Source organism: Saccostrea echinata, unplaced genomic scaffold (genome assembly GCF_033153115.1).
Source record: "Saccostrea echinata isolate AGI-Se365-2 ecotype Australia unplaced genomic scaffold, CSIRO_AGI_Sech_v1 ptg000001l, whole genome shotgun sequence".
In the NCBI taxonomy this organism is placed as follows: domain Eukaryota; kingdom Metazoa; phylum Mollusca; class Bivalvia; order Ostreida; family Ostreidae; genus Saccostrea; species Saccostrea echinata.
Window position 1 is genome coordinate 2,400,990 of NW_026889750.1, and position 18,326 is coordinate 2,419,315.

The 18,326-nt window shown below is 32.2% G+C and overlaps 1 protein-coding gene across 3 annotated transcripts; it reads right to left on the minus strand.

Moving 5' to 3' along the window:
* Nucleotides 1-213: 213 nt before the first annotated feature.
* Nucleotides 214-18,024, minus strand: LOC133182913 (cleavage and polyadenylation specificity factor subunit 6-like). Of its 3 annotated transcripts, none has more exons than XM_061317779.1 (16): nucleotides 17,926-18,024; nucleotides 16,387-16,467; nucleotides 14,436-14,540; nucleotides 14,100-14,203; nucleotides 13,566-13,732; nucleotides 11,209-11,364; nucleotides 10,920-11,005; nucleotides 8,906-9,002; nucleotides 8,186-8,215; nucleotides 6,844-6,918; nucleotides 6,579-6,697; nucleotides 6,295-6,386; nucleotides 5,988-6,100; nucleotides 5,540-5,687; nucleotides 4,953-5,199; nucleotides 214-525 (listed from the first exon to the last, which is right to left on the minus strand). In XM_061317779.1, the coding sequence occupies exons 1-15, from the start codon at nucleotides 17,983-17,985 to the stop codon at nucleotides 4,968-4,970; spliced, it is 1,665 nt and encodes a 554-aa protein (XP_061173763.1). In that variant the 5' UTR covers nucleotides 17,986-18,024; the 3' UTR covers nucleotides 214-525; nucleotides 4,953-4,967. The 3 variants fall into 3 exon arrangements, with proteins under 3 accessions (XP_061173763.1, XP_061173755.1, XP_061173771.1); XM_061317771.1 differs by having other exon boundaries at nucleotides 214-4,647; XM_061317787.1 differs by lacking the exon at nucleotides 8,186-8,215 and having other exon boundaries at nucleotides 214-4,647.
* Nucleotides 18,025-18,326: the final 302 nt, after the last annotated feature.

The following is an 18,326-nucleotide window of genomic DNA, read 5'->3' on the forward strand; positions in this document are numbered from 1 at the left end:
TCAAAAATCCATTCAAACAATACAAATCTGGAGCAGAGCAAACACAGACCGCTAAAACATCAGAAATGACACCTAGAGGGTAACAAAGGCAACAGATCACTCGATCGATTCCAGTGATCTTAGTTAATTGTCTCTGTAGGTCTGTCTCTGAGATAAATTTGTACTCCTACTGTATCACTGGTACCACAAATAAAAAAAAACAGAAGAAAAAAGTTTATTTACAACATATTTATTTCAATGCTATTTTCAAACACATGGCAATTTTCAGATGCACTTCATTCCAAAAGTAGATCCCTGGAAATGAATCCTCTTCTAAATCTGTTAATTCATCTTCTGAACACTTTCCATCGACGCACTGATGATTTCACAACGATGAAGACGAAATTCCAATGATTAAAATCTCCAGTGATATCCAAGTGAACAAATTAAAATATACATGATACATATTGACGCAAAAACAATGAAGGCGTGGCTACTAGTAGAATTTACATAAAAAGGAGTGGCTTGACACATCTTGACATAAACCTACAAAGAGAAGACGAAAGAAAGGTAACCTTTGATCTTCATTAACAGTTTTTCAGTAGATATGCACGAATATTTTTTAATATATTTTATCAATAATAATAATAATTTGTAAATGTTTGGGTTTTTTTTTTCCCTTTTTTTAATAAAGAATAAAATGTCTTCCCATTTAAGATACAAATGAATAGTGCATATCTACTTTTACTAACACGGTAAAATAAATACAGTATTCAAGGATAAAGAAAATACAAAATATATCAAAATGTTTCACTCTATGCTTCAGTTTTCTCAGTTTTCAGAGGGTTTACATTTAATCAACATAAAACTGAAACATAAATCAAAACACCTTACAAAATCTAATCAGATACTAAGCTATTCAATGATTGTAAAAAAAAAATCAATATATAATTATTATTGAGTATTTATGTTCATTTTTCAGCAAGATAAGATGGTGGACATAGAAAACCTTCCCAGCTTACAATCTTACAAGGGACAAAACTGGGTTTACAATTACTCACACTGCATACTCCCCCATAATAGTACACTTCTGGTTTTAATATGAATACTTGGTCAAATATGTTGACCTTATATTTGTCACAAAACTTCAGAGCAAATAAAATGGTAAAAAGCGTGTTTCAAACAATTTCTCTCTTTCTCATCTCACATTCTATATATCTACTCAATCTCGCATAATTCTCACTCGATCCAAACAGCACAATGAAATTAAAGAAATTGTCAAACAGAGCTGTAACGTGAATATCCAAGACTTGCTAAATGGTTTTATGAAACTGAATACTTTTATATTGATGTCCAGATATAACATCGGCATTAATGTTACAGAGAAGAAGCATGCAATTTGCTCAATAATTACAAAAAACCTCTTCACATTTCCTAGAATTCTCAAAAATTCTCAAAACACTTTCAAAATCATCTATATACTTTTCAATCAAGCACATAAAATTCAATCCGATTTCCAAATTTCAATATTAAACAGTTACTACCATAATTTCAATATTAAACAGTTATTACCATAATTCCAATATTAAACAGTTACTACCATAATTTCAATATTAAACAATTACTATCATTTTTTTTAAGGATCTGCTAATGTTCACTTTATCTTACTTCGAGGAGTTACAATTTGCATAAATATTATCTTTTTCCACATCATCTCAACTCTTTTATACATATTTATTGAAAAAAAAAAAACAATAAAGTATTTGTCAATCATCCATTCAAAATTATCTCCTCAACGATTCTCCTAACTATCCAACCCTTTTATTTTGAGCTGAACGACACTTTCAACAGTTTTAAGAAGATATTGTGGCTTTCAAGACTTCCTAAATGAAACAGGAATCTAAATACAGCAATAATTTCAACTTCTACTGAAACAAATGATGTTGCAACACAGTGCAACTGAAGCCCAAACTAGCAAAAATTTAAAAAAAAAAATCATTTAAATAGATAGCAACTCCATTGTTCGACAGCATGTTTACTTATACATGTATTAACTGTCAGTCAATGATTGCGAATATAAAACCTGTGGAGAAACATTTTGTTTTAGTCATACAAATGGTCTTCAAACTAAATAGTACCTGCAAGAAAGTTCATCTAAAGTAAATTCATAACAAACTACAATGTATACCAGCAGCACACTGCAATTTTTCAGAGCCAAGATTTTTCCACAGAAAATCATTTAAAATACTGAAAACATACTTTTTCCATGGGATCATAATTCCACAGAATCACAATTTCTGTTCCATCAGCGTATATAAAATTAAACTCATTTCTTACACTGCCATTGCTCTTCAATACAATTTAAGTACGCTGTGACAAATTTCCACGGAAAATGTGTGACCACAAGCTTAGCAAAAATTAATCCCGCAAGGAAAAATGTGTGTCTACAGTATAATAAACAAGCATTCAAACTAATGCATTCAAATGATGGCAAATTCACAGTACAAATAAAATGAATAAAATTGTGAAAACCTTGCAATAACTTGAAACATAATATGTCCTGATTAAGCTAAAGATAATCTGGAACATTATACATTTTAGTGAAAAATTGCAGTGCATGTTACACAAAAGTATACTGCACTTGCTGAAAAGGAAAATCATTTAGCTTAAATATGACATTTACTGCACAATGTATCAATGTGATGTTGCACCAATAAAAATCTTATAAAATTATCTTTATTAAATTAACTTTTCTACAGGGAAACTGTAAGAACTAACGCAATTTTTATTGGTGCTGTTAACTTAATTCAACATGGTGCACAAATAGGATGGTTATGTGTTAATTGGTATTAATCTTCAATGTATGTCATTCATTTTTATACCAAACAAAACTATCATATGACAACATAACATGCACTTCATAATACTCGATAGGCTATTCATACATAGTAATTCAGACTTTTACAGCACATTAAATTATATACATAAACAGTATGCTGAACACGGAATACATTTAATTTCCCTGAAAAGAAAAGCTATGGCATAAATTCTGACATATTTTTTTTTTCAAACAAAGTCTTTCTTTATATATTTAATTTGCACAAATAATTTATTTTAAGTACATGTACTTACCATTTCACTTACCTTTCAAAGATCTGTCCCCCCATTTTGATATATATATGTCTTTTACAGACACAAAACACATTTATATTGTAGCTTACAACTCAATAGTACAAAAGGAAATATAAATAGTGACAAATTCCAGTAATGGGTACAACCACTCTATATATAACTGACATCCAACTTTACAACATGACCTTATCCATTATAACTACTGCAATTATGTGTCATTTAAAGTTTATATACCTGCCAGTATTCAGTAATACAGATACTTTACAATAAATAGTTCCAGCACCTTGTTTAACTTTTTTTTAACTGTACAATGATTAAAGAATACAATAGATGTCACTTCATCAATCTTTTTTAGATTTGTGACCAAATATTTTGAGAGTAGATGTCTTATACATCATGGATTATCAAGACAGCAGAAGTTTGGCATCATAAAGCCTTTTTAAATTAAAATATAATTTTGAATTTTGTTTTTCGTTATGAGTGAAAAATTCTCAAAGGGATATTTAACAAACAAAAATTTTTCAAAGGCAAAGGAGAAAAAAAGAACCATAGATATTTTTCTCTGATTTTACACTGTACATGTACAAACACATTCACTAAAGCAATTATCATTCAATATGTATTCGTATTCAACCCAAGAGAATTTTATGGATGCTTTGAAAGATTTGCACATTGGAATCTCTTATGTGTAAACAATGATATGCACTATGCAAGGATAAAATATTTTGCTACTCTGAATGTCACATATGAAAGAATGATGATGCATATAAAATGGCAAGAAGATAAGTAATACACTGTACGTATCAAAATAATAAATAAATAACAAATAAAAAAAAATAAATATTAGAACACTTTGGGCAAAACAATTTTCTTTAAAATTCTGGATGTAAAGAGTCCAGAATATTTTTCTTTGCAAAATACATAGTGATGAAAGACTTAGCATATTTTATGGTGAACTTTTACATCCCTTGGATGATAATGCCATATATAAATTTTGTTATATATACTGTATGGAGAAAAGTTTGGCAAATTTAAAACAACACTTGAGTCAGAGTTTAGACTTGGGGCAAAGTATATCAATAAGTCACATCGTAATTAAGTCTATCTTTCTCCAAATAGTGACTGCACTAGAGATGGAATGACCTTAATATGCATTTCAACAAAAGTGGAATTGTATTCATTTGGAATACCTAGTTGCATAACGATTTTTTTTTCTTTTGCTTTCTTAAAATAAGCTGATAACTTCTTTGATGGCACAAAATAACTCATGTAAATAATTTGTTTTAAAAATAATAATAGAAATAAAACAAGACATAAAGCCATTCCACCTTTTCACAATTTTTAAATTGTTATGTAGACTACATATATTTTTAGATGGACAGTAGAATATTTCCAACATTGACTGGATGTTTTTATGATTTACAACTTATTCTATGGGCAGATAAACCTATTTTCAATCACTTTTAATGGGATTTTCCTGAATTATGGGACAAAAAGCACCATCGGTGAGGAAAAGAGTAGCCTCTATTTCTACATCTGCAAAAAGAAAGGTAATGTTTTAAAACTAAAGAAAAAATTCCTATTTAACAATATCTTCAATACTCTAGCACCTACCTTCTTTATCGATCACCTCTAAGGAGACTAAGTGGAACTTATACTGACAGAATGACAGTATATTACACAGAAAATGATTAATGAACAAAAGCATGCGACATTTCATGGGTAGAAATATTCTTAGCAAATCAGCATTATAATTTCATCACCTGTGCAGTACCTATTTGTTAGAAATCTGAAAACCAAAGGCATTAGTTGAAACTTGAGAACTTTCTGTAAATCCTTACCAAGTAAAAGTCAATCTAATGTCGCCTGCTACTGTACTCTCGTTCCCTATCCCTATCTCGGTCTCGATCTCGATCCCGGTGAGATCTGGAGGATGAGGAACTGGACTCAGCCTCATAATGGCGATCTCTTTCTCGGCTCCTCTCACGATACTCCCTTTCTCTGTCCCTACTTCTTGATCTGTGACTGCGACTTCTTTCCTTGCGCTCTCTGTCTCTTTCTCTTGAACGTGATCTTCTACTGCTGCTCCTTAACACAAAGTACATAAAGAACTGATTGTGCTGGTAAAACTTGATAACTTTTTTCACTGTATTAAAGGTATTTGTTTTAGTGTGCCTTTGGAAACTTCTTTACATATTGGAAAGGTAATCTCTAAAATCATAAATTTGAATTTAAAAAGTCTATAATGAAGAATAGTGCCATACAATCTTTTCAGTTATGTGAAAAAAATAGGGATTTATGTTTGCTTTTTTTTTTTTAAATAGCAGCTACCTTTAAGAAAATACTGCAAAAAAATCTGTTTAAAAATACTTTTTACCAGGTGAAATCTATCAATATCTTTTCTAATAATCCAAACATGCATCCTTACTTTGATCCATAAGATTTTTCCTCAATTCCATGAAGTGTATCCTGTAGCGAACTGATCAGGATTTTACAGCGATCATCGCTGGCAATCTTTGACTGCTTTATTAGAGATATAGCCGTCACCAGAGTCTCAATTGCACTCGCAAATTCACCTTCAATGCAGAGCACACAAAGACAAGGTGATTTTCAAAGCAACAACGAACAAAATTACATTTAATTACATCTGAGGAGAGATCACTCTGAATCAATGAACATTAGATTTAGTTACAATTAAATTGCACCCATACAAATTTTTCAAACTATTTAAGATAAATGACTTTTTCCTCATGCAGTAAAGGTAGAATTAAGAATATGAAAATTTTCAAATAACTGAGAATCACAAGAGAAGTCCTTGAGACATGGCATATCATGAGTCATATTGGTCTGATCATCAGAAATATGTTCTTGTGTACCTGCACTAGCATCTTGAACAGCTCGAGAAATAGCACTGCTGGACACAGTTTTATTTCTTTGAAATATCTCCTCAAACTCTTGTTCACTAAGGGCTGGAGACTGTGGCTCAGCTCTGAAAATATTATAAACAGCTTTGAACTAAGAATATTCAAAACAATTTGCTAATGCTGTGATCATTTACAACATTCTGTTCCTTGTTTAAGAATACAATTTTTCAAGTTTACTTGATGTCAATTCTAAAACACAGATTAGCAGAAGTTATTGTACATTATTATGGACAAACAGCACTGCAAATACAAAACAAACCTTTCTGTTGGGGGCCTAGAGTAATGATCACTTGGATATGAGACAGGGGGTGGAGCTCTGTAAGGGTCATGATGTCCAGGAGTAGGATGTGGCTAAAAATGAAAGTTGTATCATGATCATCTGTACATACAGTATTTGAATTTTTCAATGCCACTGCAATACAAATGCAATAATTTTACAAAGTTTGTTCTCTCAGTATTTTTTTTTTCTTCATTAGTATTATATTTATTCTTAAAGAATTTTATTCAACTATTATTCAAAATATTTTTGAAATCGTATCTTACAATTGTTGGGGGTGGTCCACCATGTTGGGGTGGGAAAAAGGCTGGGTTGACATGTGGGGCTGGGGCTGGAGGGTGTCCTGGTGGGGGGATTGTCAATGGCGGTTGCTGATGGGGCATCCCTGTAAAAAAAAAGTAAGAATTACTTTAAAATCAATTACGATCATGCACTTGTATTTGTTTACACACTAAGAAAGTGAGTGTTTTAGTCATTAACCAAAGACTTTTTTCTTTTGAGTTAGTGAGAAATTGACAAGAAATGCCCTACCAGGTCCTGGCGGTCTAGCTCCTGGGGGAGGGACCGGCTGGGGTCCTGGTGGAGGGCCAAGTGGAGGGTAGGGTGCTGAAAGGAACAAAATAATTATAGAGAACTAATGTCATTGTTAAGCTGTCATGTGAAGAGGTGAAAGTTTTAGTGTGTTTACAGATGCTACTGTGACAGTTATCATATGTACATCCTAACAAATTTCAGGCATGCTATGAAACAAAATAAAATTTTTTATTATTCTGAGATTAAATAACATGTATCCATAAAATTACAATGCTAAGAACAAGATAATGCAACAACCAAGAAGACAGTTGAGCACAATAACAATAACTATCTACATGACGTGTGACTGCAATAGTGCAAGTACTTGTACATTCAACATCTGATGTACATGTACATGTACAAATATTTCTCATTAAAATATCTACAGTCACCAGAAGCAATGACCCTGGCAAGCCTGTAAAATGTTTTACTTATATAAATATATCTGAACCAATATCAGAGAAGAAAATCCTGGCATTACACTATAACTTTCAAGAGGAAATTCTAAGATTCTCCGAGGGTGAGGAAACAAAATCAAACTTGTAACCGATGAATCCTGTATCAGTAATCTATACACTTCAAACATTAAGACAGGGCTTAATTGACTCTTTTTGGTACATAATTCTATACCCTTTCAATTAGGATTTTTTTATGAAACAATTTGGAAATAATGACGACTTATGTTTTACTGCAGAATAAAAAGTAATATTTGAGATTCCCTATTCACATTTTAATGATTCATTTATAACCTCAAAATTCATTTTTTTTTTTCATGTATTACGAGAATGCAAAAACTCAATCTGCTTGTCATTTGGGAATTTTTACATTAATTTGGGGGAAAAAGTCGATTTTCAATTGGGACGTCTTTTTATCAGACTTGGATGCAATGGATATTAAGCCCTATATGAAATGCATAAAAACGAAGTTTTTTTTAGAAATGTAATCTATGGAACCTATGTTGATATTGATCAATGATCATGACACTGATACTTAAAAAAAAACTTCATAAACCTTCTCCCATAAGTCCTCACCTTTACACAGGCAACATTCACTTTGATCTCATGCAATTCTTAGCACATGCTTTCCCTTTAAACCAGTTCCGACACCATTACTTTTATTATTATATATTCATGTCTTTAACAAAGATTTTTTAAGGGAAAGGGGCATAAGTCTTGCTATAATTTCTTAATACAGCTTTAAAATTCATTTCATTACTTTAATAAAAAGTTTCTTATATATTTTTTTTTATAAAGCTGTATACAGAAATTATGAAAATTTGCTGAAGAGGGCATTAACTTACTGCCTGGAGGTGGAGGCTGAGTTAAGAGATCTATAAATAGTAACATAACATTAAAGAAAACACCCCAACTACTCTCCAAAAACAAATATGGAAGTCATCACCACCATCAATCAAATCATGTCTAGATGTACATGACCAAAAAATTTTCTGACAAAAAATGGCTTTTAAACAAAGAAATGTTTGAAATTTTGGACAAAATTAACAACTACAATGATTTGTAAAATCCTATTTTCCTTTTACCATGAAAATACATATCAATACATGTATGCTCTCAAATCATTACTCCGACAAGATAACACAAATAGTTAAAAATCCATGTAAATGAGACTTGATTATTCAGTCCAAGTAATATTATTCACTCTGATTTACATAAATGTGTGCAATGGGCATGCCAAAATCAATCTCTGCTTGATTAATATGTCAAGGTTTGTTAGTAAAAGCTTAATTATGTGATATGAAGATTCAGTGAAAGAAGACAGAAATTACTGAATTACAACACATAACTAGAAAAGTAATTAAAATAGAGTTTTGCAAGAAAAAAATATTCTAAGATCAATCAAATATGACCTTAATAAATTCTTTTTTCTTCTAAATTACTATATATTTCTTTTTGTATCTGTTCTAACAGAAGGGCTTACCTTTTTTCATTACTTTTAATCAATGTTTCATTAAAAGAGCCTAACAAACTAATATATATAACTATGCCAATATTTGACATACCTGGTCCTGGGGGTCTGTCCCACTCTGAACGAGGTGGTGGTCCCCTGGGATCTGTTGGTGGTGGGCCTCTGATGGGTGGTGGTGGACCTCTCATCATCTTTAATGAATGTACACATATTTATCATTAGAACATGCAATGTATTTATCATTAGAGCATGCAAGGTACTATTGTATAACAATGCACTTGGATAATATAGTATGCAGCAGATTAATAATACATACATATTCATCAAATATTTAATACTAAAATAATCAATAGAGTTATTCCGTTAAAAAAATCTACCCAACTCCAGGACTCCAGAAAATCTCACTGTACCATCCATAGAGTTAATTTTTGTTGAGAAAAGGACTCTGCAAAGAATTTATTTTTCATACAGGGACTTGAGATAAAAGCAATTTGTTTTCATGAAATTTTTGGTAGGGATTTTTATGATATATTTTTATATATAATCTTTAGAAGGTAATCTGAAAATCTTGTCGTAAAACTTTACGTTCAGAGCTGTCTCTAAGACACAAGGGCCATGGAATTTCCCCGCTTATAATGGTATATTCCCCCGGTTAGGCCTAAAAAAATTAATAACTTAGTTCTCAGGCCCACTCGCATCTCATTCAAACATGCGCATTAACCATTTTTATCCTCAAATGAATAAAATAAAATTTCTCTCATGCGCTCGCACGGTGCCAAAAAAAAAAAATCCGGAATTCCCGACTGCATTTTGACTGCATTTTAGAAATCAGTAAAACATTTGACAAACATCAAGATGATCCAGACATGGCCTAGTTAAAAATTGCAAATATGGCCGTCGAATTAACAAGGTGTCAAGATTAATTTTAGTCATGATGGCATTGACTTCAGTGCAAATTCATAAGGGAGTGACTGTAATACTTCCACAGTACAAAGTGGGGGTTTCTGAAGGTTTTTCCATGCTAGAACTCGATCAATAATGCTACCAAAGACGGCTCCCTCAACCTTGGAACTTGGACGTCAGCAAGATTCACAAATTTCATTTATTGTGGGTAAACCAAAGACTGATAAATTTGACAATGTTTAATAAAATCATAAGCACTATTTATAGTGCTGAAACACTTAGATTAATTGTGTTACGTAAGCAATTGACCAGATGCATCACTAAAAGTGTTGGGTTCTGTAAGTTTAACATGTCTGGATTTTAGGACGCTGTCGTTTGATTACACAAATCATCGGAATGTAGAAGATGCAAGAGAAAGAAGCAGGAAATAAATTATCTTGTTTTCTACACTCGATGTTGAAGCACTGTTGATTAAAACTTGCTAGATTTGAAATTATAAATATATTAAAAAAAAAAATCAAAAATCCCGTGTCTGTTTTTTATGAGATAAAAAGGAAAAAAATGCCTCCCTCCCGCATTTATTTTTGAGAAAACTGGCTTGAGAACCAAGTTATTATGGCCTTATTCTGGTATTCCACCTCAACCCCTGTTCGGGGAGGAACCTCAGACACCCAGTCCCTTCTAATTTTTTTTATTTTCCCTGATATATCAATTCCTAGGGACAACCCTGACATTACAAATAAGATATTATAAAATGTACATAGTTTATAGCACCTGCAATGGTTCATTAAGTATTCCTTCCTATTACCTGAGTATCATGGCTTCAATAATAATAATAATCTTGGAATATGAGCAGAAGTACCCAAGAAAATAAATCTGACTTGTGATTCTATAAACTCTTCATCGTTTATTTTGAATTTTCTCTGAATTAGTGAATGCTTCCAATGTTTCCAAGAAATTAACCGGGAAAAAATTTAAAGCCATGTTCTTTGACCCAAACAGGCAGATATTTCTTAAAGCAGTACCATGGATAGGTGTAGATTATTCACTTTTAAAAACAACCCACATAAGACTTGATTTATTGTTAAGCACCCCATGGATACAATTTTCTCCAATCCAGGAGTCAGGTTGACTTTTTACTGCAATATTGAATTTGTTTTTTTCTCAATTTCATTCCAAGAAAAAGTTTTTTTTATAGTACTTACAACAGGAGGGGGAGGACCAAGAGTTCTGGGAGGAAATCCAGGAGGAAACTGCACCTGAGGAGGGGGTCCAGACACTGGAGGCATACCTTATCATGAAATCACAATGACAAAATTATAATCCTTGAAGTACGTTCTCCTTGTTTTATATGTTACATATAATATGCTGATTATCCAGCTTGCATTGTGAAAGCTTGTACTTGATCATAAAGCATTTTGACTGAAAATTCATGGTTATTATTCTTTGGATTGGAATATCAACTTTTTTTATTCCTGTAGTAAAATCTCTAACCTGGCATCATTGGGGCTCCTGTTGGGGGAGGACCGGTTGGTGGGGGTCCAGATACTTGGGGACCTGTAGGCCTCTGTTGACGATTTACGTATCCCTGTTTAGGAGTTTGTCGTGATGGACTGTGACTTCTCTGATGACTGCCTTTATTTGCATTCCCTGAAAATTAACAGCATTAGTTTATTACCTTATGCCTCCATAAAGTTTACCATCATACATGTACCTTTTTTTTTCCTGCAGACAAATTGAGTCTTTTTATTTTAGCTGACATATATAAATCATATTTGTCAACATTGTTTTCAAAATGGTACTTTTGAGTAGGGTTGGATACCGGTATTCGGTACCAATACCGTACCGAATAGTTACTTCAAAAATACTGGTAAAATACTGGTAAATTTAATACACTAATAACAGTACTTCTTAATCTTCACTTACTTTTGACTATCAATATTTGAGGTAAATCAATACGTATATTTTTTTTTAAAAAATCAAAATACATTCACATGAATTTTATTTTAATTTTACAAATAAAAACTGATAATAAATGTAAATTAAAAAGGCAAAATGTCGCAAAAATGTGATCTATCCATTATCTAATGTTTCGTCATTTAGTGCGACCAAACAAAAGGGGTCATGGAAACCGGGTGAAGCAGACAGTCGATTTGTGCAAATTAATTTGTTTGGGATTCAACTGATTGTTTTGTTGATCATTATTAAAAGGTTGAAATGAAATGTTTGTAATTTGAATATTAGGAATATCTCTCTTAAAAGCATGGAATATAGTTTATAAGCTCATTTTAGATTATATCATTGAAAGGTTAGTGAATGGTGAAAGCACATTTGTTATAAAATGAACCCTCATTCTCATTCATCAATGCATAGTACCGTATCATTAAAAATATCGTATCCTTTCAAAAAATACCGGTATGGTATCGTACCGTTTCATCCTTAACGGTAGCCAACCCTACTTTTGAGTTCTCAGTCGTAGAAATACATTTCAAATTACATTATACAGTGGCGCCGCGTTTATCCGGACGCCATTTATCTGGACGCTTCACCATCCGGACGATATTTTTTGGGAACCGATTTTTTCCATGTTATTTTGTCTCATTAATCCGGAAATTCGCGTTCCGTATCCGGACAGTCAATTTCTACTACAAAACATAATAGTTCATTGAAAAATGACTTGTGTATCCAGACGGTAATTTTTCAAGAAACGACATTTTCACACTTATCTTGCATTCGTGTTAATTGTTGTAAAAACACTGGCCACGCAGTCAGTTTGAAGGCGGTAACCTGTGACCTACAAACAATAGCGTCTATAATTAGCGTGTGTTTACCTTAATTCAATCTCACGTTTATCTTTACTATGAAGCTCAAAGAATTTAGCTGACACTGTGCTTTAATTAAATAATAATCCTTTCAAAATCATATTGCTAACCATATATACATCGGGAGAATTTTGGACAGTTGTAAATAAAATTAATAATAAATAACGAGCGATTTTGTAATGCTCTTTATCATGTCGATTGCGTTAGTTTAAAATAAGATGTTCCATTTCTAAAAAACGTAAATGTATTTGAAACGCTTTTTTTCCCTCAAGACAGTATAGAAAAGTACATAATTGAAGAAATATCTCTATTTAATGTACTACAGTTTACAAACGTCCATTACATATAAAACTGGTGTTACGTACAGAAGTTGATTACGTTTTTCAAGATATTTTTTAATGATCGAAATTCAAACTTAGCGTCTGTAGAAAAAATTATAGTGATAATCATGAAGATGGCTTGTGTTTACAAATGTTTTTAATACTTTGTTTGAGTTAGCTTGCAGTGTTCAGTTAATTTTATAGTAACCCTGTGTAATGAATATACGGGGAATATACAGGGTTAGTTTATATTTGAACATTTTCAATGATGAAGCTGAACAGTTCTGTCATATCATATATGAGCTTCAATAATTATGATATATGGCGAAATAAAACAACATATTAGATCAAAATTTGCTCAACCCATGAAGTCACATGCCAAACAGAAGCTAGGCGAATTAAAAAAAGGAGGTCTCGGCATAAAATTGCCCATCCATTTTTTTTATTGTGTAAATTACATTTTAATATATTTTTTCATTAATCAATGACTGCTTTAAAAACATTTAACCAAAATATAATTTAAAAGTTTTTTTTTCTTTGCTGTCACATTTGAAACAAGAATGTGCATATATACATGCTTAGAGAGTGTTTTTTGAGATGTGATTCAATTATCCGGACGATTCATTTATCCGGACAATTTCGTTGGGGACAGAGGCGTCTGGATAAACGAGGCGCCACTGTAGATGGTAAAGGTAATTTTTTTCCCTACCATTCTGTGCTGGGGGCTCTCCCTTACGAGCCTGGGCCTCAAACTGACTCAAGGCCTGCCTATTACAGTTGGAGATCTGAGGCACCTGTCCATGGATCTCTTTCTTTGGCAACTTCTCAAATATCAACCGTGATGAATTGTCTGAACCAACTACCACCACTGCAAACCTAAAAATTTAGAATATATTCAGCTAAGAACAAAAATTTACACCCAAAATATTCAATTCATTTACTAGATACCTACTAAATACAATTGAGAATTTGAAGATGATATGGATTAATTTAGGGGCAGAACAAAAATCAAACAAATATTATTATTTATTTTATTATTATTAAACAGTTATTTAAAAACAGTCTGATTGAATTGTGTTGATTGGTTTTAATATGTTGGCTATGGTAAAGCATCATCACAATAAATTTGCTATACCTTAAGTGTACTTTCCCAAAAAAATTTATAACCAGTGCTTCCCCTCCATTTGATTCATTACGCATTGACCATAAAAAAGGTTTTACTTATACAAAAGAAGCAGCATACCCTTTAGACTGGCCATTTGCTCTATTTTCATAAAATTTTATTTCAACCAAGTCTGTGACGCCAATAGCTGCCAGTCCATCAATAAGATCTTGATCAGTTGTCCACTGAAAGTGAAATAATTTGTATACGCATATTATTATTCACAAAAATATTCAGAATACGGTTGAATATCAATGTTTATTGACTTTCAGTAATAAAATCATGTTTATTTTTAAGAAAGATTTAAAAAACATGCTTATGAGTTTACATGAAAATATTTAACAATTTTTCTGAAAAACTTCATTGTAGTTTAGAGAAAATTTTAGAAATTGTACCGGTAAATGTTTAGATACTTACCCATGTCAGGTTTCCAACATACAGACTGATTCTCCGACCTGTATAACCCGAGGGAACAGTCACTGACGGTGTGGTCTTTGTGGGTGTTATTGGCTCTGATTGTTGCTAAAAAATTACAAAATTCAAATAAAGAATCAAATTGCCAATAAAGTGCCCCACCACAGCATGATACGCCCGTCAAATATTGTTCAATTATCACAAACATTTTAGAGTGCAAGAAAATCAAGTCAACCTTGATACATGGATTTCCATGATTTTTCCATTCCTTATAATATTTGTTTATACATTTCCTGTGGTGTAGGCATGAATTATAACAAATATTACATTATAGATCCTCAACTGGTTGTGTTAGAGCTTGACAAATGCCCATCTGCAGCCCCCCCCCCCCTTTCATATTTGTGAGACATGATGCTCTGAAATTTGTTAGTTGATATTTTCAAAAAATTAAATAAAAATATCATATTATTCAATATGAATTTAGTCTTAACAACTTAATCTATACCAAATTAATTTTAAAATAAAAGACTGGCCATCAAATGAAATATGCTATAAACTGACCAGCAGTTCTTCTGTTTAATTCCCAAAGGATACAGATAAGAACTGCTTGATCAGATATGCTCTAACAGAAATGATTGAGACAGCTAGCCTTCCTACACTGAACTCATTAATTAATCTTTAACTGGATGCATGTCCACTCATTACTCCCAAGGGATGAATGGATCTGCGCTATCTGCTTTGTAGTGCAATTAAAATGCACATTTATGTCATACTGAAATTAAATTTGAAAACAAAGATTTTTTTTTCAATTTGTTACAAAGATTTATAAAAAGAAAAAAAAATGTAATCTTGATGCAACATTTTTAATAAGGTTTCTGCTTGACTCTTAGATTTGTAGGGACTATCTACCATAATTAAAACTTTTTTTTGAAATACTTGATTTTTTTTTTTTTAGACTCAATGTCAGACTGGTTTTAAGCTGCAATTCATATGGAGAACCGGCATGCTAATTCCAATATCACCCCCCCTTCCGAGTGTAATTAGTTTTAATTAATTAGTTTAATATAAGATATCAAATTAGTTTATAATACATATAATACAATATCAAATTAGTTTTAATTACTTTTCACCAAATTCATTTTAAAAGTTAGGCTAGCCCACAAAAACTATGTAATCCAACATGGCTGATTCCTCTGCCCAATTCCCAAGAGATATAGATAACACCTGCTTGATCAGAGATGCTCTACCAGTTAGCTCCTCACACTAAACTCATTAATTTCTCTCTAATTTGACATGCAATTTTCTGTTATCAAAATTCTCCTTGACCAGTGCTTGATAATTACACCCATGGGAGAGGTGGAATTTCTCTTGTAACATTATATTTGTTATAGATTGCTGTAAAGTATATAATGAAAAAAATAAGTATTTTCTTGATTTTAACATTTTTTTAATAAGGATACTGCAACACTTTTACATTTTTTGGGATTGTGTAATATAATAGTAAAAAGACAGTTTTTTTTTTAAATTTCACTTAAATTAAAGGTCACAGTGACCTTGAAATAGGTCGCGACACACCTTCTACCTAAGATGCATAAACTGGCCAAGTTTGATAATTCTAAGTCTAATAGTTTTCTAGTTATGAGCCGGACAGGATTTTTCCATATTTGGCCATAGCATCTTAATTAAAGGTCAGAACGACCTACTTTTTGTGCGCTACACACCGTCTACCCAAGAAGTATCAGCTGACAAAGTTTGATAATCCTAGGCCTAATAGTATTAAAGTTATGAGCCAGACACGAGAAAAGCTAACAGACAGACAGATGGACAGACGGACGGACATGAACGCCATAACATAATACGTCCCGTCTAAAGACGGGCGTATAATAAATGAGTACATCAATATATTGTGTAATATTTCCTTCATGAAGAAGAATTAACTCTGAATGACCCTTACCACAGTTTCTGTGTTTTCACCACTTGAGGGGGCTGTTATGACATCATTGTAAAGATCATCCTCAGCATTGAATTCATTGTCCTAAAACACATAAAAACAGAATATTTTAAAAGAAATCTTACTCAACAGAGAGTTTTTCTATATCTTTTAAACCTAGTCCTGGGCCATCAGGATTCAGTGGGGGAAATTGTCACCATAAAATGTTCAAAATGGGAAAATTGTAAAAAGAAGAATAAGTCTGCACTATTACAAGTCAAGGTCATTCTCACTCTGAAAATCAAATAAATTAATTCCTCAACGTTCTGGTACATGAAGCCGACTTCTTTTTTTTAAATACAAAAGATAAGGAATGTCAATTAATTTAATCAGGAATGTTCCACTCCATTTAGGGAATGGGATCCAGGCCCTTGGAATTGGGAATTTAACAACATTTTATCACTTACTGGGAAATTTTACTGCATGATGTTTTTGAAGAAATATACACTTATGATAAAGAATAGATAAATCATAAAAAAGTTTTTAACCAAGTTTCTTAAAATTTTGTCCATTTTAAATATCGGTATTTCCAAACCTGACCATGTTTTTTTTTTGTTTTTTGTTTTTTTTTTTGTTTTTTGGGTTTTTTTTTTATCAGAACTTTGATCAAGTTAATTTTGTGGGTTCATTTTTGGGGAAAAGGGAGGGATTTTGCAAATGGGAATGGGGCCTATAATATATTCTGACCTACATGCAGGGCATTGGAATATTCCTTTTTAACCATTATTATAAAGTCTATTTATAGTCAATATATATAATCTATACAAATGCAAATGGTTCATAAAATCCATATTCAAAGGACTGACTTGAGGTGAGGTCAATCTCCGGTCAATGTGCTTGTAGCAGCAATTGTTAATGTCACAAATAACATCTCAATAACCTAAAAATGGCTGGGATGGTTGGAGCCCTCTGTGCAACTGATGAGCAGGAAAAATGCTTCCTGTCCCCACCGCCAGATTATTATCTTAACATTCTGATGGGAAATGATGTCTCGTACACAAGGAAAGGAAAACATGCCATTTTGATTTCTGGACTTTTTTATATATATATTTATTTATGTGGCAGTCGTGTGTGTATGAAATATGATATTAACAAAAATAAAGTAAAACATTTCTGCTTTAAACCAGCAATATTTTCATTATGTTATACGACGCTTGGTCTTGAAGAAAAGACCCTTTTCATGATGTTGAATGTTCTCACGCTGAGTTTTAATATTGGAGATCTAGATCAATGCAAAGGAGAATCATTGCTTCTAGTTATGTTGTCAATTGAACGAAAACTTGTATGAAAGCAGGTTTGCATTTTTTTTAGAATCTCACTATTTATTACAGACAGCATTGGACAACTTTCCGCCTAAATCATGGAAGGTTCACGCTTGGTTGCTTCTACAGGAAGTTCAGAAATCTACATTGTGCGTGCATATATCTTACTACCAATAGTTAAACTATTGCAATATAATTAAACATTGTCTGTTTAAGTATATTCGATCAATATGATGTTTACCTGATCAAATCCTTCTTCCAAATTGTCGTATAAATCAATATCCACGCCATCGCTCGCCATTTTGTCCTTGCAACATTTACAATAAAACCGAAACCGGAAACAAATGTAAAACCGGAAAGCCCTCAAACAAAGATGTGGATCTACATTTGTATGTCAGCGAGCCGACTTGTTAAAAATTTAAGAAATTATATCAAACCACTTACGATGATTGATTAGTGCATAGGCCCTATTTAAATTTTTTTATGATTGTATTAGGAGTTTGTAAAAATAACATAAAAAATTCAAGCAATTTTCCAAGGGGGGGGGGGGGGGGGGTTCCAAGCTGACTCAAAATAGAAAATAATATCATTAAAAAATGTCCACAAGCAAAAAATGAAGAAAAAATAATTAATTGTCAACAA